At 39.2% G+C, this 21,289-nt stretch overlaps 1 protein-coding gene across 2 annotated transcripts; it reads right to left on the bottom strand.

The window, feature by feature from the left end:
* Positions 1-204: 204 nt before the first annotated feature.
* Positions 205-20,831, bottom strand: rnf122 (ring finger protein 122). 2 transcript variants are annotated; one of them, XM_037778486.1, is made up of 6 exons: positions 20,416-20,831; positions 13,224-13,380; positions 2,545-2,590; positions 2,407-2,448; positions 2,218-2,297; positions 205-1,076 (listed from the first exon to the last, which is right to left on the bottom strand). In XM_037778486.1, the coding sequence occupies exons 1-6, from the start codon at positions 20,438-20,440 to the stop codon at positions 962-964; spliced, it is 465 nt and encodes a 154-aa protein (XP_037634414.1). In that variant the 5' UTR covers positions 20,441-20,831; the 3' UTR covers positions 205-961. The 2 variants fall into 2 exon arrangements, with proteins under 2 accessions (XP_037634414.1, XP_037634413.1); XM_037778485.1 differs by having other exon boundaries at positions 2,218-2,300; positions 20,416-20,826.
* Positions 20,832-21,289: the final 458 nt, after the last annotated feature.

Genomic DNA, 21,289 nt, shown 5'->3' with positions numbered 1-21,289 from the left:
TTGACATAGCCGGGTCGGCCGCGCGTGCTTTGAGTGCATGTTAGTTTATGTGAGCGTGCCCCACTGGCTAGCTAACGGCCGCCACTCTGCACTGCTCTCATACGGCGGTTACAGCTGATAACGCTGTCCCAGCCGCCGCCGCCGTTGTGGAAGCGTAGCACCCACCCTCCAGTTCCCTCTCAGGTAAACACTGTTATCTCTGTCAGCAGTGTGGCTGTTGTTTTCACTGTTAGCACTGTTAGCACCGTTAGCTACGAGCCGCCGGCTCAGCTGTTGCCATGTTGAGAGCCGTGCAGAGGCAATAGAAATGCTCCCAATTTCGCATTTAGCATCTTTAAGAATTTACTGTATCTTCCATCAACATGATCTTGTGCTCGTAGATGTTGAAATATTTATTTGTCTGTGGTTTTGTCTCAGATCTTCTTGTCTGAAAGAATTTTGCACGAGTTTTAAAAACCTCAGCCGATATTGATAATATTTCATATCAGTGACCACCGTGACATACAACACTCATACATGCTCGGAGGGGATCAGTGCCTCCTACCCAGCGCTGTCATCCTTCAACACTCACTTGTCCACATCGTTGTGAAAAATGAAACTCTTCTTCAGTGGTGCCATTAACCTGACACGAGGCAACAAGAGAAGATGTGACGGAGCGGGTGGAGAGGGGGATGTTGAAGAGTGAAGAGTGGTGGAGTGATGTGTGGGTGGCTGGAGATAATCTCTCAGACACCACAAGGTGTCGTGTTGCCATCTCAGAGATGGTTGCTAGGCAACAGCATCCTTCAGAGTCTTTCTCCGGGTGGTAACTAGGTTACCCCAACTTACTATCATCATGTTGGTGTTTTTTTGCTGCGTTTTTAACAGCAAAACAGTGTCTCTCTTCTTGTTGGTTGCTAACTTATATCAGCTGGTCTGGCCCGGGCGCCGGCACCCACCCAGGCTGGCGGGGGATGAGAGGTTACACCAGTTCATCCAGAAGAGTCCCTATGCTGTGGTGCTGCTCAGGGGGGCCCGCTATGGGTTTGTTGCACATGGGGCAGACGCAGCGCACCTCCAGCCACTTTACCAGACACCTGTGCAGGGGATCACAGACGAGAGAGGATCTTTTAAGTAAAAGTTACAATACAACATTAGAAAATAAAAATAATAGTCCTGCCTTCATGATTTTACTTTAAACGCATTAAAATGTTCTTGTAAAGTATTATTAGTAAAAGCAGTAAGTACGAGTGTTCATTGTGTTGGCAGCATTTTGATGTTTTAGCTGGTTGGCTTGTAGCTAATTTACAGTCTACTGTTGGGAATTTAATCTATAACAATGATATTTTATTTTTAATGAGCTGATCATAACTTTCGTATGTAAAAGTTGTATGTTCAAAGTATTTAGTCAATTACAACTGTTGTAGTCGAGTAAAGGGTACAATATTTGCCTCTTAAATGTAGTAAAGTAGAGGGATGAAGTAGCACAAAATGGAAGTACTTAAGTAAAGTACATGTGCCTCAAAACAGGACGTGTGTAAATGTACGTGGTTACATTTCACCACTACCCATACATGAGCATGTGAGAGCCCTGTGTTTATATGAAGCTTGGGTGAGAGTTCATTAAGGACGGGCCTTTTCTCTCACATTTTTTCCTTTATTGCTCTATGAGTTAAGTTCTCCTTTCTTCCTGCTCGAATTTTCTCCAATACTTCAGCTTTCCCGCGCTGTAAAGGTCCCACTAAGGAATTTTCTGCCCACGTTCCTCCAGCCAGTCTTACTATATACTATATATATTATATTCATGCTTACTCTATTAGATTTTTCTCTCTCTTTCTCTCCTTTTTCCTGCTTCCAACTCAATCAGCTGACAGAGGGCATATCCATCAGGGCATAAGTCAAACATATCCATCTCATTATTCTTAATGCCTCTCTTTCATTTAGTCTTTCCTGATTGATATTGATATTAAAAAAAATGCTCCTTATGTTCAAGATGACTGCGAGAAAATCACAATTTTAGACACCTAATAAACATCAGGAATGCGTTCCCCCTGCAAGATCTTAGCACTTATTCTACCTGCCGTCTACCCGGTGCATGCTGGGATACGCTATTGCCCTGACCACTCCTTCCTGAATGTCAGCGTCGATGAACAAGAGCTCGCGTAGAGCCGCGCTATAGTCGGGAATAAATCAACCAAAACAACAAGAGAAAAAGAGACTCTGCCCTCCTGTACTCACTTCCTGTGGAAAGCATGTTGGCATGGCAACACTCCCAGCTCGTCTTTCACTTTGAAGTCCTCCAGACACACGGCACACGTCTGCTGTTTAAGTGACAAACAGGACAGAGTGAGGACCGGTCATTTGATGGAATTGTCATGCATCGTTTTCTGTTTCACTTTATGAAAGTTTTGTAAATCACATCCTTACCCCATGAAGATTCAACTTTTTAGGATCTCCTTTTAAAACCACCTGTAGGAGTAACAAAAACAAAATATGTTTAAGAGATTTCTTCTTTTTTTTTATCTAGACCTTAAATTGTGCTTAAATATTAACATCAGGCTTTACCTCTCTGTATCCAAACCGCTCACTCTGGGCTTGGTGTCGTAGTTTGCTGTTGATTAATAGAGAAACAGATTAATAAATAACCTTGTTTTACAATCTGTATAACCTTCAATCAACCATACTTTGCATGTACATCTTGTTTAAAGTGATGGAAGAAGGATTCAGATCCTTTAATTAAGCAAAAGTAGAAAGTCGCTCAAGCACTGTACTTAAATACAGTGTTTGAGTATTTCCATATCATGACACTTTATACTTACAGAGGGAAATATTGTACTTTGTTCTGCACTCCATTTATTTGACAGCTATAGTTTCTAGTAACTTTGCAGATTATTTACATATAGAACATGTGATCATCAAAGAAAATAGTTGTTATAAACTACCTAACATTACATTAAAATTAGCATCACCTTGACTAACTACAGCAGTAAAATGCTACTTACACATCATTAATACTAATCCAATAATATAATAAGATAGCACTCATAGGGGCCATTTTTTTCTGCATGATGAGTACTTTACTTTTGATGTTTTAGCTTTCACACCTGTAGTTAGGTTCATTTGGTCTGGACCAAAGGGATTATATATTATTTAAATTATACATTGTTGCATTTTAGTTTGTGTCCGGTTCCTGTTCACGCTGACTTTTTACAAACAAACCAGTAAACATGAAGTTACAGACTGACAGGTGACTCGTTGATTGGACATTGGACATGGATTGTTATCCTGTATCATTAGGACCCACATGGGGAAATCAAATTCTAGTGGTTGACCGAAGTTTATGCATCACTTTAATGCTTCTGATGTGTATATTTGTATTCTTTGGTGTCACGAAGAAATAACTGATTATAAGCATTATTAGTATTATTAAACTGCAAATCGGCCACATGTTCTAATGAATAATGGTAGAGACAGGACAGTACAAAAGCACCTTTGCGCGCCAGATGAATGGTGTGAACGCATAGTGCAACGCACGGACACTCTCATGAGGCGTATTACTGTGGGAGCGCTGTCACGGTGCTTTTTACCTATTAAATCAGGGAAAATACCTGCTGATTTGCTTATACATGGCCTTATACAGATCAATAAGATTGCTTCCTTAACAGATGGATTTATTAGTAGTTTAGCTTTTGAAATCATGCTAAAATCATATTTCACACCACAAATGAACCGCACCAGGCAAACGGAGCTGAGTTAATTTTACGGGTTAGGTGTGAAATCACTCTAAGGTACATTTTCTACTCATACTTCAGGACTGCAATTATCAATACATGGCATTGCTTATATGCTTATGTAAAAGATCTAAATTCTTCTTCTCCCAGTGGAAAAAGTACAGAGGGATTATCACAAAAATGTACTTAAACCTACATTAACTGTGGGCGACCCCTTTAACATTACACATAGTCATTTGATCTATGGAAATATTGATTAGTGCAGCTTTAAGTAAAATTAATATTATCAGCAAATATACTTAAACTATTGAAAGCAAGACCACTAATATTGTAGAATGAAAGCAGCATTTTATTGTTGCTGCTGGTGCAGTGGAGCTCATTGTAACTACTTTATATATTTTTGAGTAATATAATCTATACATATGCATCATTTATATACATATATATTTCTACTTCTTATTTATTTATTTTTCAGTTGTTATTACAATGAACAAAGTCCACAACAAAAATAGAAACGAAAATGAACACAAAAGGGGGACACTACTCTCTCTTTACAGCGTTTGATCCTTTCTTTTCAGACCAGCTGAGAACACGACTCGTCTTTTCTCTAGTATGAAGTCCATTTTCTCCAGTGTTGCTACGCATCATATTTTTATAAATTGATCATAAATTATGTATGCAAAATCTTAATCTGCAAAGCAACTTGTAACTATAGCTGACAGATAAATAAAGTGGACTAAAAACTACAATATTTTGAAACCTGAAATATAGTGGAATAGGTATAAAGTATTGTGGCATTAAATGAAAATACTCAAGTAAATTGAGTACATGAGTAAATGTACTTAGTTCCACTACTTTCCCTAGTTTATTAAGAGCTAAAGATGTCTTTATTTATTCTAAGCTGACTTTAACAGCAGGTCATTGGATTCAGGCTGAGATTTTAAGTTTGTGTGGTTAAATTATGGGACTGCATGTAACAGAAGCTGTGTAATTGCAGGGTAAGCTTTGATAATTAACTGTCTTTTCAAATGGCTACACATCCACAGACAAATACACGTTCCCCCAGCAAGCACACGCACACATTGTTCACACACTGAACACGCAAATGCTAACACACACACTTCCACGCACATATATACACAAACACGGTTAATGAGTATGTTGCGTTTTTGAATCCTTGCACCGCCCTCATAACCAACAATAGAGAGGAGATCTTTATCACTTGGCGAGCTGCGTCTGTTCAGGCAGTTATTTTTGGCCTCCTGTTTTTACACAACTAAACATAGACTCAAATGTCTATCACTGTCTGTGATTTGAGCCTGAAACTAAATGCAGTGAGAACATCTGAGACGAAAGATGAATGTTTATTTGTGATCTGAACCCCGCCTCAAAAAATAAATTAAAAAAATCAGATCTCGCTGCTTTATGTAGGGAAATGACAGTTATTTGTTGTGTTTGTCACTTGGTTTATTGTTTACACTGATTGCTGCTAACAATCATCCATGCAGAACAATGTGAGGATACACATTTTACATGTGTTGAGGTTTCCCATGCCTGGAGAATGATGTGAAGTGGGTGAAAGGGGGCCATGACGGAGATTTCAGTGTTTCAGCTCAGCTATTGTGCCCGGTCTGCAAGAATAGAAAAATCCCCATATAGCTGCTGCTATAGGCAGTTCTTATTGTATGAAGTAACAATGCATTCAACAGGTGTGTGTGATATAATGATAGGTGCAGAAAACTACAAACAAACTACTGCTTTTCCTTTCATGAATACATTTTAACAGACTTTACTCTAACTAGGGCTGACCTGAATGCTTCGAAGCATCGACCATTGCCATGGTAATCAATTTTATTCTTTATATACAGTATATATATACGTATAAGTATGTAATAATAATGTATAAATCCCAAAATAGCCCATGAAATAAGGAATAATCCGACAAAACATGATTCATTATTCATATTCAACATTCAGTATTATTAGTTATTCTCAGACGGATATCTCAGTTTGTTGTGTGTAGAGGTGCGTGTGTGTACAGTAGTGTGGCAGCGGCACTGAAACGGGAAATGGAGAAAGCCTGTTGCCTGCTGCGCCGCAAAGCTTCGACTACCTTCGTAGCCCAAAAGACGTCATTTGGTAGATCAACAGCTGGAGCTCAGATTGGTCAGACTTATTTATTGATTACAATTAAATACGGTAAAAGTCTAAAATTATTCTTGTGCTACACTCCTACACTATCGCTGCAGTTACATTTATTGTTCCAGGTAAACTCATTCAGCGTTACAGAGACAAACTTTTATAAGCCAGATGTCTCTCCTTAGAAACAATTTTTTCACAGATTTAACCAACTTAATAGATGTCTCTCTCTCTCTCTCTCTCTCTCTCTCTCTCTCTCTCTCTCTCTCTCTCTCTCTCTCTCTTTCTCTCTCTCTCTCCCAATAAGCTGCTGACTCTCTTACTATGTTCACATGTGATAGAAGATGACCTTCAGTCTTCTGCTGCAGCATTTTCTAATTAATTGTTGCTTTATTTCACCAAATCTCTGTTTCCCTTTCCAGTTATCAGCAATCAGATATTATCTGTATATTACTGCAGGGGGATTCGAGAAGCATTTTGATTATTAGAAGATTGACTGAGCACAATAACCAGTCATGGTTCCTGTTGTTGGCTAATGAACAACCGTGTTAAGCTTTACAAACTCTCCTCTGGGTTTTGGACCTTCAGGGGATTTCACAGGTCCGGTGTCAAGGACCACTTACAGTAAATTAAATGAGTCAGTGAATTCATTTGGGGATCTGGTGGCTTAATATCTCTGCGCTCAGTCACTGTATTGCTTTGGTGGAAGAAATATATCTTGTACTTAAGTAAAAGTAGCAATACCACTCTGTAAAAATACTGTACTAGGTAAAAGTCCTACATTCAGCACAAATGTATTATCAGCTAAATGTACTAAAGCATTAAAGTAAAAGCTGGGCAGAATGATCCCTTTCAAAGAGTTATATTATTATATAGGGCTGCACGATTATGGCCAAAATGAAAATCAATGATAAAAATGATCAATATTGAGATCACGAGTATTCATTGATTTAGGGACACTATATTTTTATGGCACAGAGCACTGCTTTCACTTCCATGTTGTGCTACATTCTTGCTAATGTACAAATCTTTGCATCAAAATATGACTTGAAATAAGGTTCTTCTTCACCTAAATTCAGTGCATTTTCATTTTGCCTGTCTGCTCTCTGTTATACTGTATAGCTGCATGACAGCTCCCCAAAAGTGAAGCCAAAACATCTAGATCGCCCCCTGGTGGCTGGCTGTTCATTTATTACTTGATTTGATGTGCGGCAGAGACTTTTATGAGCGGATCACATATTTTAAATGTCAATATTGCAGTCGATCATGTTCATTTAATTGTGGGAAGCCCAAATCTTGATTGTGATTAATATTCGATTAATTGTGCATCCCTATTATTATTTATATCATACTATTGGAAAACTTTAATACATAAGCATAGCACAGTATTATATTTTATAAATTCATCATGTGTTTTGTTTGTTCTGATCTGTAAAGTAACAAGTATATCAGATAAATGTAGTGCAGTAAAAAGTACAATATTTTAGGGCTGCAACTAACAATTATTTTAATTTTCAATTAATCTGCTAATTATTTTCTATACAAATGTCAGAAAATAGTGAAAAATGTCCATCCTAGTTTTTCAAATTACAAAGTGATGTCTTTAAATGTCTTGTTTTGATGAAATAACAAATTAGTAAACAATTAATCGATTATCAAAATAGTTGGCGATTATTTTTCTGTCGATCGACTAATCGATTACTCGACTAATCATTGCAGTATTACAATATTTCCCTCTGAAATTTAGTGGAGTAGAAGTATAAAGTATAAGCATAAAATTGAAATACTTAAATTAAGTCAAAGTACCTCAAAATTGTACTTAGGTAAAGCACTTAAGTACACCTTCAGCTCGCACCTTATGGTTCTCATAGCATCTCTCTGACTGCTGTAGCTGCTGTGTTACTCCTTAAACTGAATACAGACCTGCTGCTGTTGGCGCACATTGGGGTATAATTAAGATGTGATATTTTTGGTGTGTGCTTTTGGCACCCTTCTGGTTTTGCACTCTTGTACATTGCAGGTACTGCTGCGTACACCCCCAGTTTGTTCCACTATTATAACAGCAACTGTTTGAAGTTGAAGGCTGAAAAGATTTAATTGCTTTTGTGCTTTGTTTGATTAAAAGAGGAAATATCACATAGACGAACAGAGACAGATTTTAGAGTGACTGTAATGTTAAAATCGAACATCACAAACTCCCTGACACACTGGATTGAGAGAAGAGAGCCTGTCTGAGTGTATAATAGGAAGCCTGCTCCCAACAGAGAATGGCATTCATCACTCAGTATTCATCTGACGAATCACCGGGTCTATAAATGAATTCACAATCACACTCCTACCCAAGACTACTTTCAGCTTGTTAATGGGGCCGAAAGGAAGTGACTCATTGGTTATGATTCATAGGCAAGTGCTTTAAGAGAAGCAGGAAGGATCGAGCTTTTCTGAAAGAGTTGATGGTCAATTTAGTGCCGAGCCAAAGCCAAATAAAACATTCATGATTACAGAAATATGCCCGCAAGGTGTTCTTTTCTCTAGGTAATAACTACAATGTAAAAGTATCCCAGAGATTAGAAAATACTCTAAATTGATGCCTGTCTTTTAAAAGATTTCCTTCAGGTTTGCCTGAGAGTTGAAACAAAGGAATTTAGTGTTTCTCAAAATAATTGATCTCCAAATGAAAATACTTTTACCACCTAATATTGGGAACATTTCATCCTGTTACTCTCTCCAAGAATGTTTTTAATTGGGAAAAAAAGGTAAATTTAGTAGCTGTTGTCCTGTTGTTCAGATTTTCCAATTTTTTCTGAGCACTCAATTACTTTTCTCGTCCATGTTGGATTAAAACATGAGCCTCAAAGATGCATGATCTTCATCAGCATATGGAGTTTATGGTTCAACATGAATGACATTGGACAAACTTCATCTGCTGATGAAGATTGTGTGATATGGTCAAAAGCTCCAGAACAGCCACTGAATGGACCTCGGGGTGAGACTGTTTTGCCAAATCCTTTATTTATTTATTGGCCAACAGATTGTCAATTTTAAACCTTCAGTAACTGTTTTTTGATCACTTGAAGGCAGTGGAAACAAGGTAGGAACACCGTTTTAAGTTGATATAGTGAAACAGTTGCTTATTTACACATCCAGTCATGTTTCTGTCCACCTGTCCTCTTTCACCTCTGTTTTGGTCTCCACCAACCCCTGAGGGAAATATCTGGCTCTTTAGCTGCTAAATGCTCTGCTATGTTCACCAGCTAGTCGACTCACTATAGCTCTGTGAAGCTGCCAATTCAGGTAATAAAACGCTGTAGGTTCATCACCAGGAGCAACCCTTTCACATTGTTTTCACATTTGAAAAAATGTTATTATGAAAAATATTGATTATAGCCACTTTAAATATACTGATAGTAAAAATACTGTAATTGGCCTATAAAACATCCAATGAATGTTGTCTCTAATTGTAGAATGATATGATTTGAAAACTCCAGAACAGCTACTAAATAGACCCTATGGTGATAGTCTTTTGTCAACTGGTGTTTTGAGGTCAAGAGTAAACTATGTTTTATTTAGAAGTTGATTAGGTTGTTGGCACTGTCATCTATTTCAATTGGTGCTGCCTCGAGAATTCATTTATATGTAATCTAACTATAAAACAAGGACTTTTTGCTTTATATAGATTATAAACACACATACTCTACTTTATAACCGTGATTTTGTCAAAGCAAGCAACTAATATGCCTGTTTGTGTATTTCACCGATGTGGCAGCCAGTGCTACTTGCGTGACTTCGGTGTGTATTCCCCCATGAGTAAGATATGGAGAAAATTAAATATCACAATATTTTTAACCAAATACTTCAATATCGATATTGCGACGATATTTTAGGGTGGATTATTGGTGCTTTTACAAAATATTTACAAATGAGATTTTTGATAAATAATCATCATTAATGTGGATATAATGAATAAGTGGGTAAGGGTAAATAATAGAACAGCTAGAACAGTCTGGTAAGTTCAGAAAATGACATCACTTTACTGTAATGCAGTCTTTAAAAACAGGAAAAGACAACAATTATGCCATATCACGATATTTCAATATCCAAAATCTAGGACAATATGTCATCTCATATATCATGATATTAATATTATATTGACATATTGCCCAGCCCTACAAAATGGTTGTACTCCTCTAGGGACTGTATTTCCCCGCTGTAAGACTTGATACTAACTTAAAACACTATTAACATTACCACCAGCAAAATACCTCAGCTAATTAATCCATGCTATACTTTATCACCGCGGTGGTTATGTCAAAGCAAGCGACTAATATGCCTGTTTAGAAATTACCTCTGCTAAGTGTGTTTTACCGATGTTTCTGATCGCGATTAGCCACGAACTGGGTGTGTTTTTCAGGGGCGGATTTAGTGATATGGGGCCCCAGGCAAACGTCTAGCTTTACTTTTCACCCTTTCTCTAACTGGGAATGTTGGTATTGGCAGTCACAAATGTGGTGGGTTACCCAAACTATTAACAGTAAAACTATTGATACCGCACAGTAAAAATCCTGCATTCAAATGTTTATTTCAAGTGAAGAGTGAAAAAGAGGCATTAACAGCACAATGTACTTACATTTAATAGACATCTGTTCAAGGTGGAGCTTTCAATTCTAATATGATGCTGGATAGTTTACTGGATAATAATGAATCACATTTTAATTGTTATATTATATATATATAAAACCTGAATCAGCAACGTAACTTCAACATAACAACATCATTTCTCTGTCAGGTAAATGTAGTATTACAATGTTTTCCTCTGAAGTAGAACAGCAAGTAGTATAAAGTTGATTTTTAAGTGCTTTTGGGGCCTTTTGTCAGTTATTTCAGTTTACAATGAGTAAGAATAGTAACATAATATATTATTATAAATATAATATAATATTTTTCATATCTAAACATTATAATAAATCTATAGCTGTTTGGGGCCCTTACAGGCAGTTGCCTACCTTGCCTAACGGTAAAGTCTGCCCCTGGTTTTTCCTGTGACCCAGAGTGTATTTCACCGGTGTTTCTGACTGTGAATAGACGCGGCTTGGGTGTGTGACGTATGTAACTATATCATGGCAGGTGTATTGCTGAGGATCCAAGGAAGCGCAGTGTCGAGTGTGAAGTTGTTTGTATGATCTTGAGAAAGCTGCAAGCAGCAACGCCACAGGCCAAGCAATCAGGCTGTTCTGAGCAGGCATGTTTTGAACGGGCACCGCAGTAATTATTATAGAAAAAGTAATGAACAACACAGGAAGCAAATGCACAAAATTGAGCAAAAGGCGCCGCATACCTACTGGATACCAGCTACCAACTGTTAGTGACGTGCAGTTGTATTCTGATTGTTCTGTATGTCTCCAGGCGACAAACAAGTTTTTTCAAATTGTTTGACATTTTGACAAAAGAGCAGCAATTCAAAGTCATATCGAAAATAGCACATTATGAGATGTCGGGTAATTTTCTAAATACAGAAGCTCAGTCATCCAAAGACAGCTCAGGATCAAAAACATCCCCTACTTCAGGTGTTGACGTTTCCTATGAGCTTTTGTACACTGCAGACGTCCATGTGTGATGTGTTAGTGTACTCCCACTGTGTGCTATTCAGGTCGTGTTTATTCTGAGTCTCTCTGCAGTGTTCCTCACTGCTGTCCTCACACATTGTGACGGGCTGCTTCCTGTTGCCTCATATCCCGTCCTTCAGACACAAACGTCCCCTCAGCTCATCAGGGAGTTCACAGTCAACAGAGGGAGAGGTCACCCTGTTCCTCTTTCTTTCCCTTCCTCCTTCCCTCCCTCACTGTTTCTCCCTACTGTGGAGGTTTTTAGGTGATGGCAACGTTGACCGGTCCACCAATTTGTACCAGATTGAAATATCTCAACAATTATTGGATGGATTGCCATGAAATTTGGTACACACATTCATGTCCAGCGGAGTATGAACCCTAATTACTTTGTTGATTGCCTGACTTTTCCTCTAGCGCCATCGCCAATACCTGCAAAACTAATGACATTCCCTTCAGCCTCAATTGTGCTTTATGCTTCCTGCTAATCAGCAAACGTTAGCGTACTAGCACACTACTAATATGGTAAACATTGCACCTTCTTATCAGCATGTTAGCATGCTGACTTTAACATTTAACGCAAAGCACTGCTGCAGTACAGCCTCATAAAGCCTAAACAGACGCTGTTTAGTCTGGTCAGACTCTAGTTCACCGCTTGGTACAATTTGGGCAGATCTGAACTCAGCAACTGTACTCAGGTGCAGACCAAAACAACCACACAGGGACCCTTTAGAGGGTCTTTATATATATATATATTTATATATATATATATATAAATATATAAAAGTATGTAATAATAAAGTATACATCCCCAAATAGCTCATGAAATAAGGAATAATCCAACAACATTATTCATTATTCACATTCAACATTAATGATTATTAGTTATTTTCAGACGGATATCACTGTTTGTTGTGTGTAGAGGTGCGTGTGTGTACAGTAGTGCGGCAGCGGCACTGTCCCGGGCACTGAAACGAGGGAGATGAAGACAGACAGAAGAGCACGGCAGCCTGCTGCGCCGCGAAGCTTTGAACACCTTCGAATATTTCTCATCGAAGCTTCGAAGCCCAAAAAAGGGTATTTGGGAGGGCCCTAGAACCAAGGGGAAGTTTACCAACTCATCTTCTGAATCGGACCCGAGTAAAGGAAGTATAGATTTGAAAACATCCTGAGGGCGTTTTCACAAGCCATAGTTCGGATCAGAGTGAAATTGATACTTTTGGTCTGTTTTCTATTTAGTCTGGTTCGGTTTCACAGTGCACAAATTAAGGAGCAAATTATTTTTTTTTCATCTTGAGAGCTGCCACTTCTATGCAGTGAATCGTGGACTATTAACTTTTTTTTTGCACTTTGACTCGGCACGGATCTGCTGTGTGCACAAGTCCCTTCTCCTCTACTTTATTTCGAATGACCTCATAGATGTCACTATTTTTGTAGACTTTATTTAGCATATTCTGTATGTTCTCTTCGGCCCAGACGTCAAGCAAACATCTGACTTCTGCAGAAGTCCAGGTCAGTCCTCTCATGTTAACCTGTCGGAAACCTGTGTCCATCTCAACAAATGCATGCACAGGCAGCCCACGTTTTGCTTCACTTGGAAACGGTTGTTTTGGTCCGCACCAGAGTACGATTACTGCGTTCACAACCGCCCAAACGAACCGCACCGGAGTTTGAGTTTGATGAAAACAGACTAAATGTTGGCTTGAGAAAGCTATCTTAGTCTTGATTTTTATTCCACACATTTCTTGTTTTCAATCACATCTCCCCTCACCTGATGAAATAACAGCAGAAGATGAGGCTCAGGATGAAGACAAAGATGCCTGTCCCGAAGATGACCATGTAGATGTTGAGAGGCAGGTCCTGGAAGGTGATGGGTGGCATGGTGCACGACTTGTTGGAGTAAACCAGTCCCAGACCACAGAAGCACCCTTAACAAAAGACAGAGGGAACATTTAAAAATACATTTACAAGAAGACATTTACAAGGCCTGACGCTGCTACACACAAGAACGTCTCAAAACACAACTGAATGCAACTGTACCGAATTTAAAGTACTCTACTATTCACGGGCAGCTGAGGGTCAGACCCGCAGCTGTGTCCGCCTCTAATGGAAGTCAGAAATTGAAGCTTTACACACACACACATGCACAGACACAAAGGCTGAGAGAAAGAGGTAGCGAAAGACGGCCACTGCACTTTCCTTTGATGGCAAATGAGTCCCTTTCAATGTTATACTTATACATGTAAAACACTCTTAATGCAGTATCCAAGCAACATGGTTTTATCTCTTATAACACGGTGGATCCACACTTCTTTGTCTGATAACAGGTCAGGGTAGTTTAAAGGCATTGAAGAGGACAGACGAGAACAGTTAGCCATAGACGTTAAAGATTATATTTGCTCAGCCCTCTTTTGTGGAATTAAAATGTAATATTTTGTAAGACACTGATTAAATCACTCAGACTCTCAGAATCAGTGGGTGCAATTTAATTAAAATGGCAGCATAAAATCTATTTTTTTATATTAAGATATCTGTATTCTTGTACAGGGAGGTGATTCATTTCATTCACATACACTAACAATGACTGTTTTCTGTCTCGAGCTGAGTGCGTTTAGGAAGAACCTTGCAGTGTTCTCCAATCCAAACAGATGGTTTTCACATTCTCATCCTTCTTGCTGTGACGCTACACTCCTGTGTGTGTTTGTCTTACCGTGAAATAGATTATCACTGTGGCACTGCTGTCTGCTGTCAAGGTCAGAGGTAGAGAGGCGGGGGAGGGGGAGGACTGAAGAACAAATGTGGCCATGACCATTGGACGTGTTGCACTATGTGTGCAGTTTACATTATTTGATGGCGAGTGTTTATTAGTGTTATTTATCACGTATAAATAAATTGAGAAGAACCGTGAATTCCCAGATCTCAAGGGAGAAACTAACGCAGAGAAAAAGTTGGAGATTAGATAGACGGAGACAAAGAGACACAGAGGGCACTCTTGTGTTGTGTGTGTCTGCATGACTAATGAGAAGTCAGTATCTGCATGTGAGAGGGGGCTTTGTGAGATCGGGGTCACACAAACCCAGTGAGTGATAGTGAATCGGAGCTTACACAGGACTCATTCCGGTCTGCTGATATGAACAGGATGTAGAGACTGTGTGCCGCAGAGTGTTTCTGCAGGTTTTCATGTTGATCAAACACTACAGCCACTGATTGACTGAAATCAGCGGCTGTAGTGTTTAATCATAGTAGAGAAATCCAGACTCTTCCCAGCGACACGGCAGCAACTTATCTCATAGCAGAAACAAACTGTATTGTATGAAATTGCACAATTAAGAAACAAATTCACCAGCTACTCTTTTTTTATGTAAAGGTTGCATATTCTTCCTGTTTCTCTGCTTCAGTTTCCTCCCACAGTCCAAAGACATGCAGGTCAGGTGGACTGGAAACTCTAAATTGTTTGTAGGTGTGAATGTGTTGTCTGTCTATGTTCACTGGTCCTAAGATGGACCGGCAACCTGTCCACCGTGGGATGGATGGATGAATAGATACATAGATAAATAGGCAGTAGCCTTGCCGCGGTAGTCTGTGTTAACGGTGTTACACAGTGTCCGGGCATACACCGATTTCATTACTTGCCCATCGCCCTCACCGTTGTTTCGCTTTTTTTTTATAGAAATAAAACCCATTTAGTTAATTTTCGCGTATCAGTGCCGTGTTATCAATACATAGTCGGACGACGGACGCTACAAACTGAAAGTGAAAGTGTCTGCTCCGTACGGAGTCTCAGCGCAGAGTAGCAGGAGTCAGATTTCACACACAGGGACGAGAGAGAGTTCACAGACAAGACGATGGCGGAGGATTTGGTGTCAAAGCAAAAAGCAGATGAATGGACACATGGATAGCCGGACGAAAGGATGGATGGATGAACGCATGGATAGATGGACAAACAGATGGCTTGACAAAAGGGACAATTAAATGGATGATTTAGAAAATGGATGGATGGATGGACAGACGGATGGGGGATGGAAGAACAGATGGATGGATAAATGGAGACCTTTACCAGTTTCATATACCTGTGATGGGTATTGTTTTCTTGTGTCACATTTTTTTCTATAGATCGTGGTATTTCTAGTCAGTCCTGCAGCCAAAGTGACACGTTGACATTTCTATTTGACATTTCTCCCGCCTCACAGTGGAAATTGCAGTATGAGCGGATCAATACTTCCCGCCTCGTAGTTCCACTCTCTCTGAATGAGCAGTGATGCTCCATTTATCGAGGCTCGTCGATGGCTACACATTGAAGTTCCACCGCTAAATGACTTCACTCAGCGAGAGATGATCACTAACAGAGACCTCTGCGTTTGTAAATTAAACACAAACTGAAGGACGTGTGCAGAGCCATACAGCCAGGATCATACAGGAGTCAAAACTATAACTTTATTAAGAAAAGATTTACTGGCCACCAACCAAACTCTGAACAATTTTCTGAGTATTTAAAGAGAAAACACCAAATTTCACATTTTATGTATTCATTTAACCATTCAATTATATTTTCTGTAAATCATATCTCCCTACATTATGGTTGAAATTTTGTTTCAAAGCCTTTTCTACACTGCAGTGTATGTAATTGTAGTGGAGAATACTAAACACCTTTTGATTTCTTTAGTTTTTTTTCCCTGAATACAATCTGAAGAGGTCAAAACTCCAACAACACTTACAGTATAAAGTGGTGGAAAGTAATAAGTACATTTACTCAAGTGCCGTGCTTTAGGACAAATTTGAGATACTGTATGTACTTTACTTGAGTATTTCCATTTGAAGCTACTTTATATTTCTACTCCACTACATTCCAGACGGCCATTATTTTGACAGCTATAGTTACAAGTTACTTTGCAGATTCATATTTTACATTAAAAAAAACACATGATAAGCTTATAAAATACAATAGGTTGTTAAAGATTAAACCACTGTGGTTCCCAATCTTTTTGGCATGTGACCCCTTACAATAAGTCAGCCCTTTGTCACATTTCAAATGGCTACGAGGTGTTAACAGAACCACCAAAAGAGTTCAGAGGGTATCATTTAAAGGACCAGTTTGTAACAATTAGGGGGATCTATTGGCAGAAATGGAATATAATATTAATAAGTATGTTTTCTTTAGTGTATAATAACCTGAAAATAAGAACCGTTGTGTTTTTGTTACCTGAGAATGAGCAGTTTATATCTACATAGGGAGCGGGTCCCCTCTCTCCATGGAGTACGCCATGTTTCTACAGTAGCCCAGAACGAACAATCCAAACACTGTTTACTTTTCCTGCTTGGGCCGGAGTCAATAATGTTACTCGCTGCCGTCGCCGCCGCTCTCTCTCTCGCTTCACCACTCACTTCCTACACGGGAGAGGCTTCAGTTGGTTGCAATCTCACAGATACCACCAGATCCTACACACTGTTCCTTTAAATAACCAATTAAACTTGAAGTCGAAAAGATAAAATCCAATATCCAATATTTCACAAAAATGCAAAGATCTGAGAAAAGTCAAACGCGAATTCAAAATAACTGCGACCACATACGCGCATGCATCCACGCGTTCATGCATTCACACACACACAACCGCACAATACTTGATCTCCATGCAAAATTTCAGCCTCCTAGGGTGAAATCTGTGGCCGCCAAAGGGTGGGGGAATTTTTGTTGACCGACCGACAAAGCGAGCTACAGTTGCTGCTGGTCGCTTTTATCATCTCTGCTCTCTATAAAGAAGAAGTTAAAACTAGCTTCACCTCGAACAGCTACACAGTACTTTAATACAAATATAATAATGGAATATAATAATATGTCTGTCTGGTGGTGGGGGGGTTTCTGCAGATACTTTTACCTTTGATATTTTAAGTATCTGTTGATAACACTTCTGTAATTTTACTTAGGTGGAATTTTGAGAGAGGGACTTTTTTCCCTTCCCCATATGCCCTGGAAGTATAGGTGAAGTCCCTTCTCTTGCCTAAAAACTGTCTAATGTTTGGATATTTAATCAGATTCAGCCTTTAAAAAAATGTGCGTCATCATGTAAATGTAAAACTCCTTTTCATGGAGTTCTCTCCTCCATATTAATATATCAATGAGGGCATGACCTCAGTGTCCACAATGGTGGCTGGACACACGAAAGACACATGCAGACAAACAGGCAGCTGTATAGATGTAAACCTAATTTTCTCCATCATCTTTACATCGTGTCAAACAATCTGCTTCACAGAGATCGTCAGCAGACAAAGAGACACATACAGCGAGGGGGGGGGAGTATATGTTTCTGTATTCATGATTCATGTCACTGCACAGCTGATGGCACGTATCACCTGTGAAGCTGCTGCAGATTCACAACCCAAATCTGGGTCATTTGTATTCATGTCTTTGTGTCTGTCTGTCAGTATGGATGGGCGCTCACGTCTTTTTCCTCCACCTTTTGTATGCATGGAGAGCAGACAGCTACATGTGGCATTTTGCTTTGGGTGGAGCCCTGCATGACCACTGACCTATATATTGGCCCACTCAGGAGGCGCCCGTTGCCATGGCGCCAAGAGTAGCAGATGCGGGGAAAAAAGGATGAAGGCTAGCTATAGCGAAAGTTCTCATTTTGAGAGAATCTGAGTCGGTCGTATTGAGTTTCAGCTGTCAGACAGATTCTCGTGTTGTTGTTCAAAAAGGCAGGAAAGTCCCTCCGTGATTCGATAGAGCTGTAAAATACCTCGACTATGGCAGCTTCCCTGACAGCTCCTATGAGATGCCTGCTAGGGTTTTGTCCTATATACGCCGTGTTCACACAAAGCTGCTTCTGCCGCTGCTGCTGCTCGCATTAAAGACAGAACTTCCCATCAAATATTCAACAGTTCACATGGGGGGGAAACACTCAAGCCTGCCTGCATGACTGCTGCTGCCGAAGAGGAAGAAAAAAGTAGGTTGGGCCCAAAAGTCCCCATCACATGCATGAAAGTGCTACATGTGTCACACATCAACACGGTAGGCCTGATCACAGATACACTGACACAGAGCTGAGCTGTGTGGCTGCCTGATACCGCTTCATTTTTCAGCAGAATGTCACTCTTTGATACTGTGTGTGTGTGTGTGTGTGTGTACTATTTCCCCTATGAATAGCAGGGGAGTTGAACAGCACAAAGGGAGTAATTGTTCTTGTCTGAACACCACCAACAGTCCACCGAGGAGGCTGCTGTGGCGGCTGCACTCAAATAGGCAAAGCCAGAGGAAAAGAGACGACCAATCCATCATCTTCAGCAGGTCTCACCGTGACAACCGACGCACCATTTCACCGCCATGAAGGGATTCATTTTGTTTTAAGCATGACAGACGCACCTCCAGACGCAAACAGCCGTTTTCAAACAAGACAGAAAAAGTTGTTCAGACTTTTTTGGCTTTTGGAGATAATTGGTCGAGGCCGGGGAAGAGTGTTAAGAGTGTGAGAGACTGCAGATAGAGTCAATCAGTGTAAACAAGATTACCCAGAGAGGCAAAATGTTACACAGAGAGCACAATGACTGGCCTTGTGTGGCTCTCAACTAGAAGTAATTTAGATGGAAATAAAGGATTTATTGATTAAGCAGTCTCGTATTCTACCAATCAATACACAAATTGATTAAAACATTCAGATAATTGCTGTTTTAACATGTTCATCACCACAAAGAAATCGAGAATATTATTAGAATATTAAAGGGAAACTGAAGGTAACTTAAAATGCAATCAATAAGTGGGTAACACTTACCTTTAAGTCCTTCTATTTAGCATTTATAAGCAGTATACAACACATGTAATATTATTTGTAATATTCATTATTTATTTTTATTATCAATTAATCTGCCGAATATTTTCCCTATTAATTGTGGTCTATAATTTTGAAAATTTGTGAAAAATCCTAAATCCAAAAATATTCAGTTTACTTTCATATATGAGAAATAAAATCATCACATTTAGGAAGCCTATTTTTGCTTGAAAAATGACACAAAAAAAACAACCAAATAATTAATTATTAGAATATTTGCTGATTAATTTTCTGTCAATTAATTAATTGTTGCAGCTCTAATAATGTAGTTATATGCAGATATAAGGACATTTTTAAAGTGTTTGTTACTTTACAGTATTTGTCAGCAATTATGACTCATCATATGTAGACATTATTATCATTATTACAACTGTGATTTATTGTCATTCATTTCTGTGGGGCCTCCACATGGAGTTAAAGTTGTTGACAAATACATTAATAAACACTTATACTGTATATAAGACTTTAAACAACTACATGTTGATGTATATACTGTATGTCGCCAATGTCTCCCTGATTTGTGTGCCTTTAGGGTGTTGTCTGTGTTTTATTTTATTTATTTATTTTTTGTTTTTTTGGGGGGAGGGGGGGTCCTTTAACTACTTATGTTCTTTGTATTTGCTTGTCTCCATTTTTGTTTGCCCTTAATTCCTAGTATTTTCTGTTTCTGTTGATATAAATAAAAAATGAGGCATGATACACACCCCACAGAAGTCTGTATCACTGACATGCACATGCTTCCTAATAAAAATATTTGGTAAAAAAGAAAAAAGACTTTAAACAACTATATTAATAATATACAACTATATTATAGTGATAAACTATTCATGACATGTTTGTATACTGCTTATAAATTCTAAATTGGTGGTGTTATAATAAAGAGTAGGACGCTTATTTAAAGCCATTGTTAAGCACCACATAAGGAGTGATTTTCTTAAGGATTTCTAAAGGTAATTTCTCACAATAGAAATTAAAAAATAAAAATGTAAATTAAATTAAATTTAGAAAGCACTGGAGCGATTAAGAGATTACAATCTTGCTCTATCATATCACTGCCACCAGAGATTGACTCTAAAATAACAGGCTGTATTGCACATAGTATGTCAGAGAGAGGCCTCACAGTATAAAATGAGTGCTCACCGTTACACCACTGAAACGGGTGCATCAATGCACCAGAGGGAGTCCTCGTCCTCTCCGGAGGGATCTGATCCGTGTTTACCAACAAGCAGCAGCAGACCCGAGCAGAGAGATGACCGCAGTAATGAGCCCAGAAGACTGTCTGTCTGCCAGCTGTGAGAGAGAGGTTCAACGAGACAATGGCACCTGTAAAAAAATAAAATAAAAAGGTGGATAAAAAGCGGTTTTTGTGTGAAGTTGCAGCGGGTCTTTGTCACACTGTCTGGTTCATCACTAAGGATTGAAAAAACAGGAGAAATGGTGATGTGGATCTCCCCCTTCTCCTCCTTCTTCTTCTCCTCGCTGTGGCTGATTCGACTCTGTTATTATTAATAGACGGCATAACACTGACCCAGCAGCAGCAGCATCTGTGGGAGAAACTAGAGCACTGGCTGGATTTGACTAGTCCCGCCCCCAGCAGACGTGACTGACGGGCGGGAGGACCAATCAGCAGGCAGCCTGGTGTTGGTGTGTGTTGTGACGGTCTGCTGTGTGTTTTCTGCCATCATATCTCCGGTTTCCTCATGCATGTGTGTTTTACAGGCTAATTATTGCCAGGAGAAAGAATACTGAGGTCATGAGTCAAAATCCTCTATGGTACAGGCCCGGATTACCACTCTAGGGGGGCCCTGGGGCAAAACTTACTTGTGGACCCCTATGAACCCCCTTTTCTCCAACACTTTCTATCCATTTTTTTTTATGTGGTTGTAAACTTAAAGGAACAGTGTGTAACATTTGGGGATCTATTGGCAGAAATACAATATAATAGTATTTTTTCTGTAGTGTATGATCACCTGACAATAAGAATCGTTGTGTTTTTGTTACCTTAGAATGAGCC

This window comes from Sebastes umbrosus, chromosome 8 (assembly GCF_015220745.1).
Source record: "Sebastes umbrosus isolate fSebUmb1 chromosome 8, fSebUmb1.pri, whole genome shotgun sequence".
In the NCBI taxonomy this organism is placed as follows: domain Eukaryota; kingdom Metazoa; phylum Chordata; class Actinopteri; order Perciformes; family Sebastidae; genus Sebastes; species Sebastes umbrosus.
This window is presented reverse-complemented; position numbering and strand designations above follow the sequence as displayed.